Here is a 24,761-nt window from a genome sequence, read left to right on the forward strand (position 1 = left end):
TTTCTGAGATGATACATCATGTAAAATATTAGATTCTTAAAACCTATAGAATTGACCGATTGCATAAATCCATATTAACTATTTTAAAGGATAAGAGATGTCCAAAGTTTGTGTATTGTTGTGTATGTTAAAAATTCCCTCGTTCTTTTTCCTATAGTAACTTTAACACTTGCACTCATTGCAGTCCCTTTAAAAGTAATGTCAAATCTTATTATCATACAGAAACTCTGTAGCAAAGGCAGGAAGTTTCACTTCTGTACAGCTATGTTTACAAGATTGTGCATGATCACAGAATCATAGAGCATTCTGTGATGATTATATGGTCATGCACTGAAGTATGCACTGTATAGTTGCAGGGGCTATTGTGTAAAAATCTTTCATAGTGGTCTTTTTCTACAGAGTGATTTTTTTTTAGGCTTTCTCTAATCAAGATATGCAGGGATCTGAATGCCTTCAAGGCAGTCTGAGCAGAAATTCATATGTGAATTGTGAATTCACGTCGGAGCGCCACATTCACAGACCCACCTGGTTCATAACCCAGCTTTTGGGTGGCCATGTCCACTGTTGGACTGTGCTCCAGCCAGCGGTACTTGCCCACACCAGAAGGTTTAGGAGCATTCAATGCAGTCATCACCTGCTGCTTGCGGGCAGTCAGGACTGCAAGAAAAGGCAGATGTCACTTTCTGGACTTGTTGTTGAACAGGAAAATTGTGTGAATTCAGGATGGCAGACAAGTCTTTCCAAAATATAATCGTACTGAGTGGTGCTATTAGCACGATGCTAACCTTTTCCCTGTTCAATCCACAGTCGTTGCTATATATGACTATACAAAGGACAAAGATGATGAGCTGTCGTTTATGGAGGGTGCAATCATTTATGTGATAAAGAAGAACGATGACGGCTGGTATGAAGGAGTTTGCAATCGAGTAACCGGCTTGTTTCCTGGGAATTATGTTGAATCAATCATGCACTATGCCGATTAAAATCCTTTGCTTTTCAAAGTTGAGTCTTGTACTCGGTCATACCATGATTATTTACGAGGAGTAACTAAAAGCTAACAGAATTGTCTTAATCTACTTTCAAAAAAACGTGCCCATTTCTTCAGGCCATACTGTTTTAATGGTATGATTGAATGTCCATCTCTCTGAGTCTCTGGAGGCAGTATGTCTTACCTGATGGCAATCTGTAAAACAAGCAACTGTCTATAACTGGTTATACTTATTTACTTACGCATTGTTAATTTTATGACCAGCCTAAATATTCTGGGGAAGTAGGGTATAATATTTAATGAACCATGATTCAGATTGTGCCATTACATTTTTCAGTACAGCATGGTAACTAACACTACGTTAGACTAACATATTAAAATCTGGATGAGAAGTTTAATGTTAGTGCTGGTCATGTTACTTTTTGTTTAGACTCTTTGCTCATTCTTGAACTATATTTGTTTAAAGCATGCATACAAACTTATGTATTGAAATATACTTTTTTAAAAATCCAAGATGCTTCCAATTGTTGTAATCTTTACCTGGAGTATTCTCACTAAAGTCTATTACAATGAGTTGTTTGGGTCTAAGGTGTCCATGTGAATCAAAAAATGGGTGGTCTTATGTATGTGTAATTTGTACCCAAGTTTTTTTAATAAGTAAATTTACATTATGACTTTTTCCATTCATAAATATATAAGTGAACCAAAGGTCTTGTCCATTACTTTGTTGGCTGGCTTGACAAAGAAGTTTGGAATGCTAACGTAGCAAAATCATGGCTGTTATCCCAGGCAATGTACTAAAAAGCAAATGTTTGTAACATGACTTTATCACTGACAGAGGGCAAATAAATTAGATATGAAACCTGAATTATCCATTTATACAAACTTTTAAAAGTTCTTTTCTTCCAGTATAAGTTTTAGTAAGAGTTCTTGGTTGAACATATTCTGTCTAGATAACTGAGTTGACACTATTTGTAACTGACGTTTCTCAGTGGAAACTGTATCTGGACATGGTAGTGTGTCCAGCTGAGGGAGACAGGGGGCTGTCCTCCAGATCTGACAGAGGGGAAACAGTCAGAACAGGACAGGGATTCTTTAACTTGGAGAGGTTAAATGGAGCAACGCACTTGGCCATGTGCATCAAAGGATAACAAGCAGAGATAGCTAGAGGTGATACTTCTGTTCTGCAAATACTGTGGCTTAAATAACCTGAAAAGGAATGCGGTAGTACTGGATAATTACTGTAATAGGAATGTGTCTGTGACTTCAAAGCAATCTTCTAAGGAGAGGGCATTGGATATTCTCTGTAAATGAGCGATGGAAGATGATGGAGTTGAAGCTTTGACTGGCTGTTGAATCATTCATTGTAGCGTGGGTTTGAAATACTAAACCTTCTACTTTCCCAACTGCTAGCAAGTAACAACCAATAACATACCTGTATTTCATTATGAATTGGAAACTAGTTACATATACAACCTATTCAAGTCTACATACAATCTGTTATTATCATCTCTTCCCCTTTATACAATTCCAGATACTTCTGTAATTCAACAGCCAGGAAAGCATTCAAACCACCTATGTTTCCACAGGCGTTTAACAGATAGCAACACGTATGCTCTGTTTATTGTTGTGAACGAATGAAATTTGGAGCAACTTCAATTTTCATACACTGATTTATATTTATTTTCATTGTGGCCTTTGTGCATCAACATGTAAACATCTTCCCCTGCCCCACAATTAATAGCCCCCACTAAAACAATTGTACAGCACAATCTGATTTGCTCTGAACTGTATGGCTTCCTACAATAAAACGTTTCCATTTTTATTTTTTAGGAAAAAAAAAAAAAAAGAAAAAAGTAGAACTCCTCCCCCCCTCAAAAAAAAAAAAACACCAAAAGTTTCTTAAAAAAATAATTTTTGGTAGCCTGTGTTGGAAGCAAATAACTTGAAGGAAATGTAGGCACAGTTTGGTAAGTAGCTGCCAGAACGAGTGGAAGGAGTTCTCTCACTTGTCTCGCACCAGTACCATTTCTGTCAGTTGAATGAGGGCTTCTCTCTCAGGGGATGGGCGCAGTTTTCTGATCTCTCTCGTAGCTTCGTGGCAGTAGCGCTGGGCGAGGTAGGTTGTTTGCTGCACACCGTCACTCTTATGTAGGATAAAAATTAAACACAGTGGATAACTGAGCAGCCCCTTCCTGTCTTTTGCCCCTTATAGTTACAGTGGGTAGTTTTAAAGGTTTTAAAGTCAGTACCCTGAACACTGAGTTATATGTTGAAGGAGTAAGGAAGAGGATTCATCCTTTATCCATTGAATCTGCCCCAAAGCTTTAAAACACCAAAACTTATCAGCACTAAACTTAATTATGCTCATAAAACAACACTTGTATCAGTAAGATATTATTCTGTAGGACTAGAAACTAATTGCTTAACTCCTTCTCTCCTGCCCAAAATAGAAGCATTATAAAACCCCATGCTGTGCTGACTAGATGTGTATTAATTCTGCACAATTATTTACTTTTTTCACATCAGTCAGCTAAAACAGGAGTGAGCACTTCAGTTGCAATCATTAGTTGCTGCTTACATCAGTCATTGGACACAGCGACTCTTCAGCTGAAGGAACTGAATTAATACATGAGCTTTTCATTTTTATTAGGGAGATTTTATGCTATTTGAGGATTAAAAAAACCACAACAATCTATTCAACCCAGTAACTCACATTTCTGTTAAAACACTGTGCCAGTACAGCAGCTGTGGTCTACCAACATAGTACCAACACACACCTCACATGCTTCTGAACATCCATTCAAATAATGCAACTCTGCTGTCCTGCTTCAGACACAATGAAATTCAGACTGACTTCAGCCCTTCAGGAAGGAAATATTGACACCGTTCCTACCTGCAACACGTACTTCCGAGCACGTTCGACATCTCCTGGCTTACTGAATCGCCTCATTATCATGGCATTCATTTCTGGAAACTAAGCACAAAGCAAGAAGTTTTGTACTGCTTGTGAGTAGTACTCCACACAGCAACTGGCTGTGCTACGGTGGAAAAGAAATGAAGTACAGCTGCCATTCCCTAATGTTGCAGTCTCTACAGATTTACTGCAGCACGCTCACACAGTTACCTGCTTTCCTTGCACACCCATGGTTATGAAACCACAGATCTATGCACTCCTTGTTAGGGAACAAGCATGATATCCCTCACTGTTGTGACACCTCTCTGTTACTCAGAGGCACTCATTGTGGAAGATACATTTAGAAGTTCATTGGTGACTCACAGCCAACTTTCTCTAGATTCCAGCTTTCTTTCCACGTAATGACAAGTTAATTGCAATGTTCACGTTATCCATATTTACAATGATAGAGGATTCACACGCATTCACTTTTTATACTTAAGCTTCAAAGAATATAAAAATTCCCAAACCTGAAATGAAAAGCTATTTTTAGCAGTTACACAGATATAAAGGGTAGTTTATGAGCATTTGACAAGACTGGCTGTAATAAAAATAAACCTTCCTTCTTCAGCTGTACCACTTAAAGAAGTAGTGTACAGAAGTAGAAGAAGTAGTGTATAGCAGTGCATTTCTTTAAAAAAAAATGAAATAACTTTTCATGGTGTGAACAGGTCTTACGTTGAGCTTGAACGTTTTTGTATTAGGGTCACACAACACTGTAGTGCAAAAAACAGCATCTCAGCAGAGGAAAGAGGACAAGAAGAAAAGCCCATCACTTGAGAGCCGGACAACATTCAAAGCAGAAGTGTGGCTGTTGGCAAGATAATGTGAGGCCTGCCAGATAAATTACAGGGTGTGCAGGACAGCAGTAGCATTCATTTCAAGAGGAGACAGCCTATAAGTAACAATTACATTTTGGACCATCTTCAAGTCCTCACTCAGGACTTTTTATTTTCAGATAAAAATAGATGAAACTGCTTCCACTAGTGGCACAGATAAGCATTTAGCTCCAGATTTCTTTTTAGCACTTATACTTTGTTTATATATCACTTCAGTCTGTAGTGCTGTTCTTCCACTTTCTTGAAAACAGCAGGAAATGTTCAGCAAAGCCTTCCGCTTAGTGAGGAAATCTTTGCAAGACGATCAAGTTACCTTTCAATGCAAGAACTTACACTTCTCATCTATCAGATACAATGAGAAGAAGTGTTTAGAAGTGACCTATGATGATCAAGTCAGACTTTAAAATGAAGTGGATAGGTTTTTTTGTATTTCCATATTGATACAAGTAATCAAATGATAAGTGAGCCTGAAAGAGACAAACAGCAAACCCAAGCAAATTCATAAAATAATAATTTTAATTTAAACATTGCGATATTTAACATCCAAAAGATGGTCAGTCACCCTTTCTCTGCCAAGTCCTCATCAGTGTCTTCGTACTACATCCTTGCTTCTCCATACAAGTAGATAAAAAATCCCATTACACAACTGCACCCTCTTTCTGTACCTGTCTCTCACTTTCCATTTCGACAACTCCAGTTGCTGCTGACTTACAAGATCCTGCTGCTCACCAACAAATTCTGCAATAATAATTCAAGAACAAGTCTGCATGCCCCCCAAACACCTATGGGGAAGAACTGAACACATGGAGGAGGTTGTTCTCAGCGTGCATCAGTCTGCACACCCAAGCAGCTGATACTCCTCTCTTTCCTGTCTATTCTGAGATGCATGTCCTTGTAAATGCCCAAAGGATGAAGAAACAAATACATGCATACATTCCAGCCTCCTCCTGCGCTCTTTCTGTTAAGAAAGAGGGGACAGTAAAAGCTGTATTTTTTAAATAAATCATTTAAAATTTGTCCCATCTTAAGCTCTAAGCAATTCCAGTGAGAGAACACAGCCCAGATCTCTGTCTGGAACTAGCTGTGCCACCTAGCATATCATGAAGCTTGGAAAGAAGGATTGTTTTCTAGGTCCCAAATATTTCCTCAGGTAAAGCAGAAGCCTGAGCAAGGTGCATTACATCAGGCTTTCTCCCTTCTATGGATTACTACCAATTTTGATGTTTCTTTTGGTGCTGCTAGTATTCCTGCTTACTTTTTACTCCTCTAAATCATTCTCATGCCACTAAAAATCCTGACCAATTTTAAACTTATTGTTGTATTCCTTTCATTTATCCAAACTACTTTTACATTTACCTCCAGCAGCACAACTGTAAAGGGAAAGCTTCCCATGTTTTCAACTGTGCTCCAGAATGGATACAAAGCCTAGGACTTGGCAAAAAGGTTATGTAGGCAGCCTGGGGAGAACATGGTATCTGAGAAAAGAACATGAGCAAGCAGCCAGTGTGCAGAAAATCTCACGGAATACCTGCACCTTTACAAAGTCTGGGCATGGAGGGCAGCAAAAGACTAATGCTTCTCTTGATACAAGGGGCCTAATGGTAAGAGTAATTGTGGAGGAAGGTGTCTATCAATCTGACAATACATGCACATGCACTCAAATTCCAGCTGATACTGAATGCACTGATTGTTCACGTGTGCCCAGGCCGTGTTCATCACTTACACTGAAAAAGTGATGCATGTGAACTGGATCTCTGTGTGGCTGTGAAGAGACACATACACATTTGGTTTGGGATAAATGTGTTTCTTTTAACTTACCTGTCGACAAGCAAACAAGACAGGACCAGTGGCTAACCCAAGCTTGAGATCTGCTGCTGCTGGTTTCCCAAGATGGTCAGCACATGATGTAAAATCCAGCACATCATCTATTAGCTGCAAGGAGATAACGAAGATTAGCTTAAAGCATTTTTTTTAATCCTTGTTAAAATTACATTTATAGAAAAAATTAAGACAGCCCACGTCAGTTTTTAAGGCAGTTGGGAAAAGTTAAGATTTCCCTTATTTCAACAAAAGCACTACCTGAAAAGCAATGCCAATGTTTTTTCCATACTGGTATGCGATCTCATGAACTTTGGGATCGGGGCAGCTTAGAATTGAAACCTGAAAAGAAAAACAAAACAAGTGAATAGAAAGGTTCAGCCAGGAGCCACTTCTGGCCTGTGACCAGAGGGTGACACAGCAAGCACCAACAGGGAGAATCCGGGAAAGGATTAAATGCTGACTCAGCAGCACATTCTTGCTTATCTCTTGGATACAGACGACAGCCAACCTTATTAGGAAACAAAGCTGAGGAGCAGTGCAGTATTAAGAATATGTTCAAGTCTGGTAGGAGATTAGGTTTATTAAATATTCATCAGTTAGAAATTATAATGCATGGATGAAGAGAGAAGAAATAAAGATGCATTGCACATGCAGGCTAATAGTCATATCCAGTCCAGAGACAGATGAATTAAATTTATTACATTTATAAATCAGCCAGGGGATAATTGTAAGTCAGACAACAGATAATTGCACATTGCATGCCTCATAAAAGATCCACAAAATTGGAGGAGTTGCACCCACAGAGAAGGGTCAGTTGAGATAAGATTATTTTTAAGGGTGATGTTATCTGCCTGAAACAGAATTGCTCAGAAGACATCTGATAAGCTTGCAGACAAAGGTATCAAGGGATGAATGGCAAAGAGAATAAAGTAATGAATGAAGAAAGCGCACTGAGGTAGACAAAAGTATCGCAAAGCTGAGATAAATACTTTAACTGAGCAGAGAGGAATGACTACTTGAAAGAGAGCTTTTGCTAAATAAACTCCACAAAACTGAAATATAGGACTGAGGAACATCTGGGAACTAATATATTGCCTCAAAGGAAGGGCACTTATGCTTCTGCATTTATCTATTGGTTGCAGAATGAGGTTGGCTATGTTTAAATTGCTTTATTCCTGTCCTCAATGAAGCTATCAGGAATAGGGGACAAAACCCATCCAAGTCTGCTGTGACTGAAGGGGTGAAGATGCATTTCATTTACTGCGAGACTAAGAATATGCTAGGAAAACCAGGTGACATAAAAACGAGTGAGTAAATTACAGAGATCATCTCTGTAAGGAACACAAAAAGTAGGATCATTAAAAACAGACGGGAAAAAAAAAAAAAAAAAAAAGAATCCCCAACTAAAAGCAGGACCAGGAATAGCTTTGAGGGTGAACATGAAGATGGAGCTGCGAAACAGTGTTAGATACTGAAGGATCGATGTATTACATATACCCCAATAAGTATGATGCAGTGTATACGAAGTTGGAGACTATTTCATGCTTCAGTGCATTTTGTAACTAAGCACCAGAAAATTCCCAGTCATAGCCTTCATGGATGGGTAACAGCAGACCCCCGAGGGTCTCAGCCATTAACATCTCGCTCTTCCCAGTTTTATTTAAGAGGACAGCATAGCAGGGAAATGAAACTACCTATGTCTATTCTGACATAGGCCATTCAAACAGTGAGCTCAAATGTGGGGCACTCAAGTGGGACCTGCTAGAGACTGTTCAGGGAGAACATCTTGCCCTTGTACCCTCCTTCTGAAGCTTTTCTCTTAACTAGCAGTATTTGCCCCTCAAAGCTAACATCATCTGCTGCTCTGCAGTGCCTAGAAAACTTTTGGTGCTTCTGTAATACAAAGATCAGCAAGGCAGAGGGACTGCATTTACCCCGTGCCAATGAAATATTTGCATATTAACAAATTTAATGTAAAGAATTAAAATAATTCAGCAGAATGATATTCAATTGGCAAAATCCTGGTTGATGGCAAAGAGTCAGAATGGGGACAAACTGGTAGGTGGAGGGAGGAAGGGCTACAGCTGGAGAAGAGCTTCCTCTTTAAGCTGGGAGGTCAGAGCAGAGCTGTCAGTGCAGGTGGGCAGTTCTCTGGGAACACTGACATCACCCACACAGAGAATTATGGCACTGCACGTGCGTGTCAAAAACAAAAGCACGAGTTCTTTACATGAGAAAATTCATCACTGCAAAAATGAATTCTTGCATCTTTGCAAGAGAAGACCTTTGTACATCCTATTCGTGTTACAAACATCTCAGAGGACCAAAAAATAAATCCATCAGATTTAATAGACCTATCGCTACTTTCTCGCCATGACCACACCATAAACCTGCAAACATGACTGGGTCCTCCTACAAGGCTCCTCCAGAATCCACTTTCTAAAACTGCTCTTGTGGATTATTGCCCCCAAATGGACACTCACTGGGATGCAGGCAGGTTTGTCCCAGTCAGCCTGCTGCTCTGCAAGCAATGGGAGACAGCCTGAGGCTATACTGGGATAACAGAAGACATTTACAAATAAAAATCAGTGTAACAACATAAATATAATTACGTATGCTTAAGTGATAAAGCTGATGCCTTGGAGGTCATCCTATAGCTCTCCAGTGTGGGGGTTTGTTGATTAAAAATTTCATCTTGCAAGAATTCAGACATGTCCTCCAGTAAATTCTAATTTAAAAAAATCCTTCCTTATATCAAGTGGAACAAATTCTTCAGAAAGGTTCTTTGAATTCATTCAACCAAGTCAATATGCTTGGTATTATTTCAAACACACTTTTTAAGATAGAAAATTGTTTCCAATCTTTTGTGTTACATGACAACATATAAACCAATCTTGCCTCCCTACTGACTTCTCATATCCATAAAATATTCTGCCATCACCTCTGGACACATTCTGCTCTTTCACCTGCCATGTGAAAATACAGCAGCTGGGGTTTTGAACACTTGCACATCTGCACTGGTGACCTGTACCCAAAACAGAAGCACTTGCTGCTGGGAAGAAACATGCTTGTCTAAATGGCACATGGGATGTTTGCTCTCCAACTCCTTCTCCTAGGCTGGGGCCATCATGGAAAGGAAAAGGCTCTGAAATCTTCCCTTCAGCTGCTCTCCAGCCTTCCTCCACACCCCATCCTGAAGCAGTCAGGATCCTACCTTCTTGGTTGCAGCTCACCCAGCTCAGTTTCCAGGTGATAGCACCACTCTTCCAGTGGAATTCCAGAATAGTTTGAGTTGAGAGAGCTTACTTCAGTCAGAACAGGTTGCTCAGGGCTGTGTCCAGCTGAGTTCTGACCATCTCCAAGGATGGAAATCCCATGCCCTGTATGGGCAACGTGTTCCAGCATTTGACCAAACTCACAAAGAATTTTTTCTCAACACCTAATTGAAAATTTTTATGGAAAAACTTTTCCTTTCACCCTGCATCTCCATCTTCTCCTACACTCTGACACAGCTGGAGACAACACAAGGATTCCCCCTCAGCTTTCTCTACTCCAAGCTGAAGCCAACTCTTGTTATGCTGCATGCTTTGGCCTCCAGCCATCACTGAACTCACCCAGCAATGTGAGCCTTGGCCTTGTATGAGTGAGCACAGCTTGGGTACAGTACTGCCAGTGAGGTCTGACACGTGCAGAGCAAAGGAAACCAGCCACATTGCCTTGATGTGCTGGTGATGCAGCCCCTTATGCTTTTAGCCTTCACTGCCACAGGGCCCACTCTCCGGCCTCCTCAAATCCCCTTTGGTAACTCTTGGGAAGGAGGTTAGGAAGGCCCACCTGCTAGAGGAAAACATCTACCCAGCAGCTCTGCATGCAGCAGACAACTCTTTTGACCACAGTTTGTATTTTCATACATTTAACATGTTCTGAAGTAAAGTTATCTGTCTCAATATCTGCAGTGTATTTATGGTAATCTTTCTCACAGTAAACAGATTATGAAGAAGAAAATCCCATAGGAACTACTGTAAGGAAATTTATTAGCTGACCATCTGATGCCACTGAAGCTATGAGCCTACATCTTTCATCGGACATTATTGTAGTCAGCATGCTTAGTTTGAGGATGAGCCAGAGATGTATTTTGCTGGTGATGTTTCAGCTTCTAGTATTTCAGAGGTATTATTTTCTTCAGCACCATTTCCATACCCTGGCACGTGTTTTTTTTCCAGCAGGAACCCGGTGCATACATGAAACCATGATCTAGCTAAAGTAGATGCAGAGCTGCAGGCTGTTCCTTCCTTCAGTCCCTCAGCCAGACCTCCCATACACAGTCTTGTCTCACTCCCAGAGGCTGCATGCTCTCCCCTATCAAACAAATCCATCTCTTGTGCAACTTCACACTGATCTCGCAACAAGCACGTTTAAATCCCTGTTTTGAAAGTGTGTTATGCAAAATACAAATAGCTTTACAAGGGTTAGGAATTCACATTAAAGCATGATTAAAAAAAAAAAAAAGAATGAGAGCCTGCTAGATTTATTTTGCCATCTCCAACGTGACTGATGACAGACAGAAATTCTACTGCAGATTCATAATTAAATTTTGAACCAGTCACCTGCTGTGATTCTCTGAAAAATGCCTTTCAGTAACTAAGCCTTCAGTGACCCTCTGGGCCATCTGCCATCATTTTCTTTTGCAACGTATTACTTTGGCTGCAACTTTGGTAACATTCCCCCATGTAAAACTACGGTAGAAAGAAACTGAGAACTGGGATGGCTCTAATATTTTGAGCATACTGCTCTGTCAATTAAAAACAATAGTAATTGCTATATTAAAGGACTTTTGATTCAAGCGCAGTGATGCCTTGGAGATGCAGAAGATATCTGAAGCATTGAACAGACGAGTGCTGACAGACACGTGATTACCTTGCTCAGACATTTTACCAGGAATACTCTGCATTCCTCCTAGCCAGTGTACAATTCTAAGATGCCTCCTGAACTAGTTTGACATTCCAGTTAATATTTGTGCTCAGTTATGCACCAAAACTAACCAATGTCTTTTCCTATCATTAAAAGGATTTGAACTGCGTCTGGTGACTCGCCCAGTTACGGCTGATGTTCTGTAAATCCATAATCTCCCTCCTTAGTTTCGTCCCAGAAAATAGGATGTGAATACTCTTCATTCCTCAGATGAATTTCCTTTCAAGCTACAATGATGATCCCGGTGATCATCTTCACTGACAGAACTCCCTTCTGATTTACGGTCAAAATCATATGAATGGAAAAGAAAAACAACAACAAAAAAACAAAAAACAGACCAAAACAAAACAAACAAACCCCAAACTTTTCACTGCTAAAAAAACAGCAGAGCTCTCCCGATCCATGAAACAGAGGTAGGCATGCATATACAAATCATGGATACTGTTGTCCTGCAAGTATGATCTCACCTTGAGGAGAAATACCTCCTTTGTTTTAATTTATAACATAAATTCTACTATATATAAACAGTGCAGAAATTCAGCACTGGAACAACTCAGAACAGTTACTTGAAGTACAGCACCCAAGCACGTGTCCTTCCCATTTGCCTGCATCACAGCAACAGTATGGAAGTAAGTGCTTAAATCCTTAATTCTTCTGTGAGTTATGAAAAGGAAAATATTCCAAATAATAGATTTGTGAGGAGACCCCCTCAGGGGGATCGTGATTCTTCTCTCCACGAAGGTTCTATTAGGCTGACTGTCAAAGCTCATGTAAAATCTTTGTGGGGGATTTTTGGGGGTAGCAGAAAATAAATAATGATGCTCCTCACTACTCCAACTCCCACTAACAAAAAGGAACTGCAAAGGGAAATTCTTGCCTGGGTCATTCTGTCATCAGTACAAGCAATCCAGAAAATTTAACTTCTCTCCTCTGACCAGAAGAATCTGTATAATGAAAGACAATTTTCCTCCCCATAAGATGTGTGTCTCTCATTCTACATGATTTTCTGGATAGAAGCAATTTTCAGCTGCTGTCTATGGCACAAATACACAAGCGCTCTGAGAACACAGGAAGATTGACACAGGTTTATAATCTAATACCCCCTGAACTCTCTTGCTATGCCACACACCAGCTATAATTGCTTCCATTAAAAAAAAAAAAAAAAAAAAAAAAGAAAGAAAAGAATTTAAATATTATATATAACTCAATGGGGATAAGACTAGTGCTCAGCTTCTCCATTTTCTGCACTATGACTAAACAAGTTTTTTGAATAAGGACATCATTTTGAATCAGATCCTTCTGTAGTGAATTAACAGAACTGGCTGACAGGTAAAGTTAGATATAGCAGGGTCCCAGATAAACCAACATGTACGTGCTTGTGTTTTTTGAGAATATAATGTGGAGTATATGCAAGTGGTTGTTTTCTCCCACTGCTATAATTTAAGATCCCAGTTTGCACTGATGGGTGGGACCAGATGTCAAAGAAGACTTAAAATCAAATTATAGGATCAAGAATTCTCAACTGACATTAAAAAACCTTGCTCAAAACTCGCAGAATTTCATAAATTTGATGCTGCCACTGTGAACTCTGTTCTGAATATCAATACATCTGCGTATGAATATAAAACAGAAGAAATGAAAACCAATATTGGAGGCTACCCAGCTGAATTGGGATAAAGCGCACAATATCAGACTCATTCTGGCAGAACATCATCTAAAGGCTTTACTTTGGAGGGTCTCCAGAGAAAGCAAAAATAATCAGGAATTGAGCTGTGAAGCTTACAGTACAGTATGTTAACTTTAGAAGAGACAGACGTACATACTGCTTTACAACTGTTTGCTATCAGACTCGCAGTCTTCTTAAAAGTCTTCTCGAGGTAGTGAGCAAATCTCTCATTCTCATTTTCCTTGGAACCCAACTGGAGGAATTCACCTGAAATTTTGCACAGATGGAAGTTTTTATTTGTGGGTTTACTGCTGAAGCAAACAAGTCTGAAGATAAAAACAGAAAAAGACCTTACCACGCACCAGATCTTCAATCACCTGAGTTAGAACAGAGATGATAGTAGTGTTTCCAATTCGTGCTAAAGCTAAGGAAGCAGCTGATAGGATGAAATCACCAGCTAGAACTGCCTAAGAGTTAAAAAGAAAAAAAAGGAAAAAAAAATCTTTTGTTTTCCTGCAAGTATTAATACAGATGATACAAACTTCCTTTATTTTTGGCACACCTTCTCACATCACATCATTTTCCTACATAAAGCATACATTTCTCATTGTAACAGAGAGAAAGCAGAAGATAACCAAACGTTAAAATTAGAACTATTTCTGAGTTCCTATCATATACCACTGGTTAAATTTTTCTGCATAAGTAGTGCTCTCTCACTGTGCAACATCTGAATGTGTTTTCGTGTCAAGTTTGAAGCATTTCTTTTCTATCTGACTGTTCTGCTGTGACTGTTATACCATGTCAGCTCTGAACTGCCTCAATCAGTTCTGATGTACCAGTAATTATCTTCTTTCCTTACATGTTTTGACTAAGGTCTTCCTTCACTCCGTGAAGAAGCAGCACTCAAAATAACCTTATACTGACCAGAAAATGTTTTGCATTCATCACTGAAATAGTCTAACCTACTGTATTTTGAATGAGGTACAACTTCAAAAGCAAAAGACATGGGGAAGTTGAAAGCATGAACAGTCACTCTACAATCACAGCTTCTGTAATGCTTCCAAAAGCTCAGTAGCAGAACACCCATTTGTCTTACCTACAATCTGGACACAAGACTTCACACTTTTTCTGGAATGTCCCAAGACTGTGCAGAGACAGAAACACAGCAAAGAGCCTGGATGTTCCTGCTCTGCCAGAACTAAAATGCAATCCTTCCATCCTCACCTTCCTCTCTCCCCAGATCTGGTTGACTGTCATTTTTCCTCTGCGAGAATTTGCATCATCAATAACATCATCATGCACGAGGCTAGCCGTGTGGATCATCTCTGCAATTATGGCCACAGAGCGCTGGCTTGCTTGCACCTCCCTAAAATGAAGAACAAGATTTGACATTTAATTAAACACATTTTGTGTGCTGCAGTGCAACAACAAGAAATCTCTACAAAAACCACGCAAAAATATATTTTGCTGAAAACAGCTGTTGCAGCTTTTCCGTGGTCTGAACCCCATCTTTCAAACCTGAAATTAGGAAGACAAGAGAAAATAAGATTATGTTAGCACAATAGGCACAACGCAACGTTTCCGCCCTTGTTAGGCCCTTTTCTGTCTTGCTGCATTAACAGCGTTGCGAAACTCCTCAGTTACTGACTGTAATCTGCTAAATCCAGACTGCAATAAATAGCACAGCATTAAGGATGCTTCATTCCAAGATGACAGAAATCAGGAAAAGGGCAGAGAAAAGGATGCCAAGTAGCTTTGTAGCAGAGTTTAAAGTTTTCCTCATCTCCTTGTCGCTCTGCTATAAGATGCAGCAGCACAAACTCTCCCAAGCTGGTTAACACTACAAACCAGCATGCTGGAGAGATCAGCAGACAAAGAAAACCTTTATTCTACATCTGAATACATAATTTGCTGATCTTATCCTTTTATCTTATCTGATTATTCTAAAACTTCAGAGGTTCTTCAAAAGCCTGAAGAATTAACCAGAATTGCACTGCAATCATTTTAGGGCTGTAACGACAAACTACCTAACACCTAAGGAAATTCAGCCTTTGGGAAGACCCAACACTGATGATTCAACTCTCAGTAGTTCACATTTACTTTATTTTTCAAACTAGGTGAAAAAGATGTGGAAGAACATAAAGACAACTACCTACGGACCAAGGCTGGCACAATGAACACAAAAGACCTGTCCTAGCTCAGAAAAAAGCACCATCTACCCTACTACCCAACTGCCCCTGCCTTGTTTTATTATCTACATCATCTCTGGTCTCATCAAAAGCTGCATGCAGGATCTCAGAAATGCTACTCCTATCAGCCTTGCTCGATAGCCCTAACAATCCCACATGGATGAGAAAAGAATAGAACAGGTAACATTACTTCTGATATATAAACATCTTACTTCTAGTATACAATTAGCAGAGCAAATAACACTATTTGCAAGCAGAACAGAATAAGAAGTGAGAAAAAAGAACTGAGATAAAGCAGAAGTTAATCATTTCAGCTCAACTGAATGAAATCTAAAATTTTGCACTGCCGAGCCTATTAAAATCTAGTGATTAATCACAAAATGAAAGAACATCTTGCAGTCTGCTGACATAACACAGTGTTCTGACACCCACCTCTATGCAGAACCATGCATTGCTTTCAGTGGGAGTTCTACATCCTGAACAATAGCAGGATGTGTGGCTCACAGACTGTGAAAATGTAGCTTTTGAATAACAGAAAAATAAGAGCTGGAAACCTTCAAAGCTGTTTGATGGTAAGTTTCACTGTGGACTAGTAATTTAGTCAAGTGCAGTTCAGTCTAAGCAGTTTTCAAGAAAATACATTGTTACTAATTAGGAGAACTTACCTTCAAACAACCGTAAAGGTCTCCAGCCTCTTTCATGCACAGGCCTCCTTTTGGGGACTCCCTTTTTCATTAATTATGTCAGCAGACTGGACTTCCTGCTGGGAAGTAGCAGTAAAGGGCAACACTCACAGACACGCCAATATTTTCAGTAGTATGAATGCAGCACAAGCACAGACATTTCAAAAACAGGTTTTGAAAATTCTGTTTTACAGTGCAGTTCATTTCTGACAATGACCAAAAATGGCATGGGACAGCCATGTTTAATGTGTCTGGCTTCTTATAAGTTATATCACATGTGATAATTCAACCTGGAAGCTTTTTATAAAGCTGCTATTTCCAGAAGTTCTCCAGCAAGGTTCTTCCCATCTATGGCCAGAAATTTTGCAGTAGCATCCTACAAACACCTTGTAAGAAAAAAATTTGGAATCAGTGCATGCCTGCTTTAGGGAAAACATAAAAGAAATGGGATCTTCCTTTTTCCCTGTCATTTTTCATTCAGTTCCGCCTGCAAAACAAAAGCAAAAGTAGTAACTCAGGTCAGGAGGTAACTGGATCACCACGAGTCCATTGAGTGCAGTGATGCCATTTTTAGGTCATTCTCAGAATAAAGGCACCCCAAGGTGGTATATATTACAAATATATTCTGTGTAACTATAACTTCATCTTTTAGAAATGAATATAATGCACATGTAAGTCCTTGATCACATTCTACTTTTCAACAGGATCTCCTGCTTGATTCTGCAACAATCATTTATAGGCACACAGAACCACAGGGAACCAGAACTTGTTTCTAATGCACTGAACAAGACCAAGGTTGATCTTACAGGTGAACAAAACTTCTGCCTCCAAACCAACACAATATTAACAGCTGCAACAATGTGCTTTGCTATGCGTATGCCAGTAGGTAAATAGTACCAGTTAAAAGGCCGGAAACTTGCAACAGAACTTGCAAAATTTGCGCTGTACAATCACACTCCTCAAAGTACATTTCTGCTGTTAAGTTCATGTGGCTAAAAAAAATAACGCTTCAGAAACACAGCCTATGACACAGAAGGACACTACAAACTAATGGAAGTGTAGAGAAGGGACGTGTTAACTAGGAACAAATTACAGAACTACTGAGAAACAGCAAACAGTAGAGGCATCTAACAATGAAGAAGGAAAGAAAGAGGGCTAGGGTTGCTGGCAGATCCCCATATGGTAGGAAGTATTCACTCCAGTTTGACTATGTCATTATATTTAAGTATTTCTCTACTATTTTGATATATTTATTTCCCTTTCTTTCCTCCCTAAATATTTTGTGCTCACTATTTTCTCTGTCAAGATGCCTCTGTACTTCTTTGGCCTTCTTTTTGTTTGTCTCTCATTTCAGTTGCAGAAATAGACAAAAATTCCTATATACAAACACCCTTGAAGAATATATCTTAAATAGAAACAGAAGACCCACCAGGTTAAGTGATAATTCTGTGAAATTCTGCACACAGGTGTCATGTGAAGAAATGTTAGAGGATGTGTGAAACTGAGGGTTTGCGTTACCTCAGTTTCAACTCTTTACAGTAATTTTCATTCTCACAACGATAAGTTGCTGTCATTAAACAAACAAACAAACAAAAAAACCCAAAAAATGAAGACTCAGTGCTGGACTTTTGACAACTGGGTATTCAAGGGGAAGAGAAAAATAAAACCATACCAGCACAGATCAGCCTGAATGCTTTGGATGGTTTTTTTTTGACAATATTTTCGATTCATTATGGCCTCGTACAACAGTCATTCTCTTTACAATGACTAAAACGAAGCAACCTTACTGTAGAATACCAGCTAACCTGCTAGGAGCATTCTATATACTAACCCTCTCAAATCTAAACACAAAAGATCAGAGCACTTAATCAGTAAGCAGTGCTATCTGGGTATCTGACTCCATTCCCTAAGAAATTTCATCCATTCTCGTGGGCTCTGTGAAGACAGAGAGGTCACTGTGGACTGCTTAAAAAGATCAGGACTCATATCCTTATGAAGTTGTGTCCTGTTATTTTAATAACCAAGCCAGGAAGAGTAGTACCTTTTCAAGTAGTAATGTAGGAAAGGAAAACAAAGCAAAACAACCTAGAAAAAACAACAAAAAACAACTGAAGAACCTGCAAAAGCATGCTGGATCCAGGAAATTATAGGACAGCTGAGAAGGGCAACATGATCTGGGTTGTAGTAAATGGTGCTACATCAGACTGGCAACCAGTTGCTAGCAGGGCTCCATTTTAGGGTCAGTTCTCTTTAATGTCTCTTTAATTTGGATGTAGGATTAGAGGGTGTTTTGAGTAAGTTTGCTGATGATACTAAACTGGGAGGAGCTGTTGACTTCACTGAGGGTGAAGAGGCCTTGCAGGCCTTTAGGCAAATAAGAGAGCTGAGCAATCACCAGCAACACAAATTTGAACAAGAGCAAGTGCTGGATTCTGCACCTGAAAAGGGGCAACTCTGGCTATTATGGGGGTGTGGCACTGCAGAGCAGCGTTGCTGAAAGAGATCTGGGAGGTCTTGGTTGACAGCAAGTTGAACACGAGCCAACAGTGTGCCCAGGCAGCCAGGAAGGCCAAGCGCACGCTGTGGTGTATCAAGCACAGCACAGCCACTGGGTGAGGTAAGGGACTATCCTGCTCTACAATGCACTGGTGTGGCCTTAGCTTGAGCAGCACACAGCTTTGGGCACCACAGTATGAAAAGAACATAAAGCTATCACAGAGTGTTCAAAGAAGAGCTACAAAGATGGTGAAGGGTCTGAAGTGGCATGAGGAGCAGCTGAGGTGCCTGCGTGTGCTCAGCCCAGAGAAGAGGAGCTGAGGGGAGGCCTGATGGCAGCTGCAGCTCCTCACAGGGAGCAGAGGGGCAGCGCTGAGCTCTGCTCTGTGTGACAGCGACAGGGCCAGAGGAAACGGCATGGAGCTGTGTCAGGGGAGGGGCAGCTGCGGTCAGGGAATGGTTCTGCACCAGAGGGTGTTCAGGCACTGGAACAGGCTGCCCAGGGCTGTGGTCATGGCACCAAGCTGCTGTAATTCAAGAGGCATCTGGACAAAGCTCTCAAGACACATGGTCTGATTTTTTTGTGGTGCTGTGTGGAGCCAGGACTCGATGGCCCTTATAAGTCCCTTTCAACTCGGGATATTCTATGATTCTAAGATGAAACAAATTCAGTAAGTCACACAAGCCCCTGAGGCAGAATTTAAAATATATATGTATATTAAAGTTAAAGATATATGATAAACAGCATAGGAAATGGGCTCACCCCACAAGTCTATGGATGTTCTGTCCAATATCTTATTACATGTGTGGGAACCAAAGTAAAACAAGTCTGGGAAAAGAATCAATACTAACTGTGCAAAAAGCACGATAAAATGCTTTAAGAGAAATGACAAGTTCAAGGAGAAACATCTCAAACAAACAAACAAACAACAAAAAAACACCAACCCAAAAACAAGCAACAAGAGAGGCAGAATGGAAAGCAAGGGCTGTTTTTTCCCCTCTCAGATCTACAACAGTAGCAGAGTAGCAAAAATGCAGTTTGCTTCTCTATGCGTACATTTTCCCTCATGAACAGTAGAAAGATGGAAGAACAATTTGTCAACCGGAAGCAGTAATTCTGTAAGAAGCAACAATAACAAAATTACTGTCAGTGTGAGCTGGAAGTATACATACAGATGAAACAGGCACTAACACAAGCCTGTCTCAAGAAACTTAAAAGCAAAGAGAAGAAAATGCATATGAAACTTCACTAATCCACATACCAAGTAGGCATGCAAAATACGAAAGCGTATTCTTTCACATGGCCTCCCCAACCCTCAAAAGATGTTGGACATCATGCAGCAGCCAAAAGGCTTGCATAAACATATATGAATTTCAGTTACAATTACAGTCTTTAAGAAAAGCATCGTGAAGCAAAGAGGAAAATAAATTCTCTGGGATTTCATTCTCTTCTTTTATTGAAACTTTTCTGTTTTCCCTACTCAGAATTTCATTCAAAAAAAAAAAAAATAATAAAAAAAAATAAAAAAAAACAACCAACCAAACAAAAAAAACTAAACATGACAGACATGACAGAGATGGTGACTCGGCCTCTTCTCATAAAAGGTACACTTAAATTAATGAGACTTTTAAACATCAAGTATAGTTTGGAGGTGCTGACAAAAACTGAGAGATGTACAAAAGCTGTCAAATGACACAGGTATCTATAAATCAGTGTTGGTGCTGAGGGTTGGCTACTGGACTTAGTAATATGTAGCATTCAGAGTCTGAGATCACACTTTCTCACCAGCACAGGGCAGATGTCAAAGTGGTCCTGACTGTTTAAAAGCAGCATAATGCATGGACAAATGTATACGCATGAGCATATACATGTTAAAAGACAGCAAATATGATTTGAGGAAAAAAAAAAAAAAAGAACAAAAAGCAAATGCAGTTCTTCCTATGGCTACTTACTGTCTTTGATTCAATCACCACATCTGATGTTATATGCTTCTTTACATCAAGTCTGGACTTCTTCGTATTGCCTTTACACTACATAATTTTATTGATAAGCTTTTCATACAACATATTAGAATGAGATAGAACTATCTTTTCTGTTATTCTGACCAGACGGCTGTTCCAAAACCTCACTGTTCCAATTGTTAAAACTCTCTTAAATTTCCATCCTGAACACATTTACTCTTATCAATATTGCATACTGTTTTAAATAGTTTTCCTCCTACAGACAGCAAGTCCTTCACTCTCCCTGATTATCTTGCAATCCATCCCTAATCTTTCTTTAAACACAGGAATCATGGAACTGATGATTTTACAAAGCACTGTACAGTTATATCTCTTCCTTAGCTGAACTGACTATTTGGTGATCGATGCACACGAGGATCACTCTAAGGTTTTTCACAGAGAAGGTGTCTGCAAATCTCACTGAGGTTACTCCCTAATGGGACACTTGTGAGTCTCCAAGCTCAAACAGAAATTTTTGTTTCATTGTTCTACCTTTCATTCCACCACAGAAGGCAATGTCATCAGAAAGCGCCACTGCCACACTCATGCCAACACCACTTGTAAAAATATTAAGCAAATCAGTGCTGTGACAAAGGATGTCCCTGAGGACTTTCAGTAATATTATTTCTTCTTTTTATGTCTTTGTCACTGTCTCAGAGTGGTACTGTACAGAAAACTGAATTAAGCTGAAGTGAAGTTCATTGGTCCAAGACAAACTGGCACACGCAGGACAGTTTATTGCCAATTAGGTTTTTCCTTAGAAAATATATTCACATAGGAAGGGAGAAAATGTCACTAGTATACAGGAAAAGGTGCCATATCAAGCCACAAAATATATGCTGTGCTCTAAGGTATAAAAATCAAATAATCCAACAAGGCACTAAGTTATCACTAAGGAGATGATGGTGCAATAGCTGGGAAATCCCTTAAGATCAATAAATTAGTCAAGACACTTCTGGCTAGGGACCAAAAATGTCATACTTGAAATTCTATGAGGGCAGACTGGAAACATAACTGGAATGCAGGGAGCACTTCAGCCAACATTTTACCTCAAAACACAAATAAAACTGACAGGAATATGTGGAAAGAAGTATCTACTATCAGGCAGAGCAAGGAGTGATGTTCTACTCTGCCAAAACTCCTCAAATTGAAAATCATGAGGATAACAGCAGAATCTTTGAATAAAGAACCTGACATTAAAGCATACAAATCTGCTCCCAGAGTTGGGGCACCTCTGACTGTCTCAATGTCTCACAGCATCAAATACAATTACACTACCTGCTTGATGGCTTTTCTGTGTAATAACAAATACACATTATGAAAGTCCCTTCTTGCAACAAAGTTCTCATCTGTTCAAGAGTTTAACAGCCATAAAAATGGTTACAACTGAAAAACAGTTAATAGAGTTTCCAAGAGTGTTACAGATTCTAACAACCATTTATGTAAGAAGCTACAATTTGCTTAAAAGCCCCACCAGAATTTGACAACATTGTTTTCCATCACCAGTTACAACTGAGGTACAGCCCACAATTCCTCTCCTCGAAGCATATATTAAAACCAGTAGTCCATTCTGCACTGCTAAATTCAAAAATACAACTTCAAAATGGAATTTAAACTCAGGCATTATTGAGGAACATTTTATTTCCATAAAGATACTTAACATGTTTTTGGGGAAATGCAGGAATGATGCATTTCAAGCATGATGTAAGTCCATATACTCAAGAGCAACTGACTCACCTGGAATTGCTATGGTGAATGTTGCAAGCCCTTGCCATTAGCACCACAATCATTGGTCGAAAGGCTTTTCCTTTCCCATCAAAGTAATATTCACACATTTCCCTAAGTTCAGCAGTAGATACAAGTAACTCCTACAGAAAGGAAAAGATGATACCAGCTTTAAAGTCACCAAGGCAATCTTACAGTTCAAGTAGTATGCACATAAAAGGTTATTGCCTTTTTCATTCCACCCAAGGTAAGCTGATGTCATTTTTACTTTTCATTATAATCTGAAATATAATTGATGTATTCAAGCACTGTAAATCAGGATAAAACAAAAATTCCATTCTGGTTCTATCAATATGTCAAAGTGCTCTCTTTACTTCCAGATAAGTTCACAAACAGCTTTTCATAAACAGGAAGAAAAGTCCCTAAGTAACTACCCTCCACAACAACAGTTGCAATTAAAGTCAGAATCATTACAATATCTCACAACAGTCACCAAAACCCATTACCTTTTTAATATCCTCATAGAGATTCTTCAAGTCTTTTCTGCCAAGTTGAAAAGGGTCTTGATATTTTTCATCACTAACTGTCTTACTGCAGCTGCACATGTGGGCTGTACTTGTATGATAAAGCCTGGTGACAGTGTTTTTCAAAATAGTAATATTGTTAAAAGCCAACTTCCCTTGATTGTACAAACAGAAGCCTTTCAAATCACACCTTCCTCCTTCCTTTCCCTCTCTCCCCACCCCCCAAAAAATAGTGAAATAGCTAAAAGATAAATACAAGGCATCAAAATACTCATTTTAACCAACTAATGAGAAACAAGGACAGCAAAGCTACTTGTTGATGACTGTAGACTTTTAGGAGCTAGCAAAGTGCAGCATTTGGAAACCAATAATCACTATCCTCTGCAGGCACTCATGCATTTAACAGATTACAGAAGTCTCCTGGGTAGCAAACTACACTGCTCTCAGCTTATTCCTTTCGAACACACTGTACAGTACAGTATAGTGTACAATTGTAGATGAAGCCTTCATCTTCTAGCAACACAATTATTCTGCTGATTTCTTCCCACTCCTAGACAAATGTTCCTGGCTTGAATTTGAAAGTTTCCCTTTACACACCCAGCTACATGAGATGGCCTGACCTAAGTTATACATTAAATCAATACTTCCAGTTAGTATCATGATCCCATGCGGTGATAAGGGTCAAAGTTCTACCTCCATACATCAAGGTACATTACACCTGGGCCTCATTATTTCTTCATATTCAGTGGAGCTGAAGGTTATAGTTCTTAGTTTACCACATTTTTCAAAATGAATTTCATGATTTGAAATGAGCTTTGTCAATTGCCTCCTGAATGGAGGACTCAGACTCCAGCCCAACACCACAACAGTGGTCTACGTGGAATTATCCAATGTTCTGTAGCAAATAACCTTACTTTCAGTCTACGCTTATGGCTCATGGTGACTACACAGTTCAGCCAGTAACTACGTCTTTACCTATCATGGAATGAGGGCCTCCAACTTACCGCCAAGATATACTACACAGTTTTGGAAATGACCATACTGAACTTCTTTGGGGAAAATGACATATCTGTGCAAAGAAAAACCAAGGTTAATTTCAAAAACAGAATTTAAAACGGATGGAAAACATCTGATTAGAAAAGCAAGCGTTCAGCACCTCCCCATTTCTTTCCTAAACAGCTCAGCAGCAAAGGCAGCCTCACAATCCCCTCTGCATCACGTGAAGCACCGCTGCCCCTGCGTCCATGAGATCCCGACTTACAGACTTCTGCTCAGGCGCAGTGAACTTTCTCCCCTTGCAGGAGCAGTCAGCAAAGCGAGCAGTGCTTGCTCTTGCACTCACGGAAGTGCAGTTTTCAAACGTTCCCCATGTTACAGATAAAACCAGACCGCACCTCTCGCACAGAAAGGGACGGGAACTTTCTGTAAAACGCCACATTAACTGAAGAACGTACGCTCTGTTTTCTCCTGAAGCCGTTTTAATTCGGCTCGCTCCTTGCTATGATTTACACCTACATCCCGCTGACGCCAAGAACGTAACCCCAAAGCCGACAATGTCCTCAGAGATCCTTAAGCAGCCGTCGGCACGGCTCGGATCCCCGGGCCCCACACCCGTCATGCCGCCCGGAGCACGCGGAGCCACCCTCCCGCCACGCCCGGCTCGGCGCTGCTTCCTCGGGCCCCGCCGCCTCATTCATCGCCGGTGACCTCCAGGCGCCCGCCGAACTCACCGCGGCGCGCAGGGCGGGCGGCTGTCCGCGCGGGCCGGGACCCGGCGGGAGGAGAGGCGGCGCGGGGCCGAGCGGCGGTGCCCGGCGGCAGGAAGCGCCGCACCGCCACCACCAGCGCAAGGCCATGCTGTCCCCGGCAGAGCCGGCACCGCCGTCCTCACCGCCGCGACCC

General features: G+C 40.2%; 2 protein-coding genes across 11 annotated transcripts in view; one reads left to right on the forward strand and one right to left on the reverse strand.

Annotated features, from left to right (window-relative positions):
* ABI1 (abl interactor 1) overlaps nucleotides 1–1,696 on the forward strand; it is a 77,169-nt gene extending 75,473 nt beyond the window's left edge. For all 10 annotated transcript variants that reach the window (XM_085227223.1, XM_085227213.1, XM_085227217.1 and 7 more), the window contains one exon: nucleotides 808–1,696. In XM_085227223.1, the coding sequence (XP_085083349.1) occupies nucleotides 808–983 (176 nt within the window). In that variant the 3' untranslated portion in view covers nucleotides 984–1,696. The remainder of the gene's footprint in view (nucleotides 1–807) is intronic.
* A 951-nt stretch (nucleotides 1,697–2,647) lies between these two features.
* PDSS1 (decaprenyl diphosphate synthase subunit 1) lies at nucleotides 2,648–24,723 on the reverse strand. Its single transcript, XM_085227224.1, has 11 exons — nucleotides 24,590–24,723; nucleotides 23,864–23,928; nucleotides 22,842–22,965; nucleotides 22,348–22,478; nucleotides 14,466–14,607; nucleotides 13,597–13,708; nucleotides 13,399–13,508; nucleotides 6,863–6,943; nucleotides 6,602–6,715; nucleotides 3,885–3,965; nucleotides 2,648–3,134 (listed from the first exon to the last, which is right to left on the reverse strand). Exons 1-11 carry the CDS (start codon nucleotides 24,713–24,715, stop codon nucleotides 2,994–2,996), a joined length of 1,227 nt encoding a protein of 408 aa, XP_085083350.1. The 5' UTR covers nucleotides 24,716–24,723; the 3' UTR covers nucleotides 2,648–2,993.
* Nucleotides 24,724–24,761: the final 38 nt, after the last annotated feature.

The sequence above is a fragment of the Meleagris gallopavo genome, chromosome 6 (assembly GCF_905368555.1).
Source record: "Meleagris gallopavo chromosome 6, MGAL_WU_HG_1.1, whole genome shotgun sequence".
Lineage (NCBI taxonomy): Eukaryota > Metazoa > Chordata > Aves > Galliformes > Phasianidae > Meleagris > Meleagris gallopavo.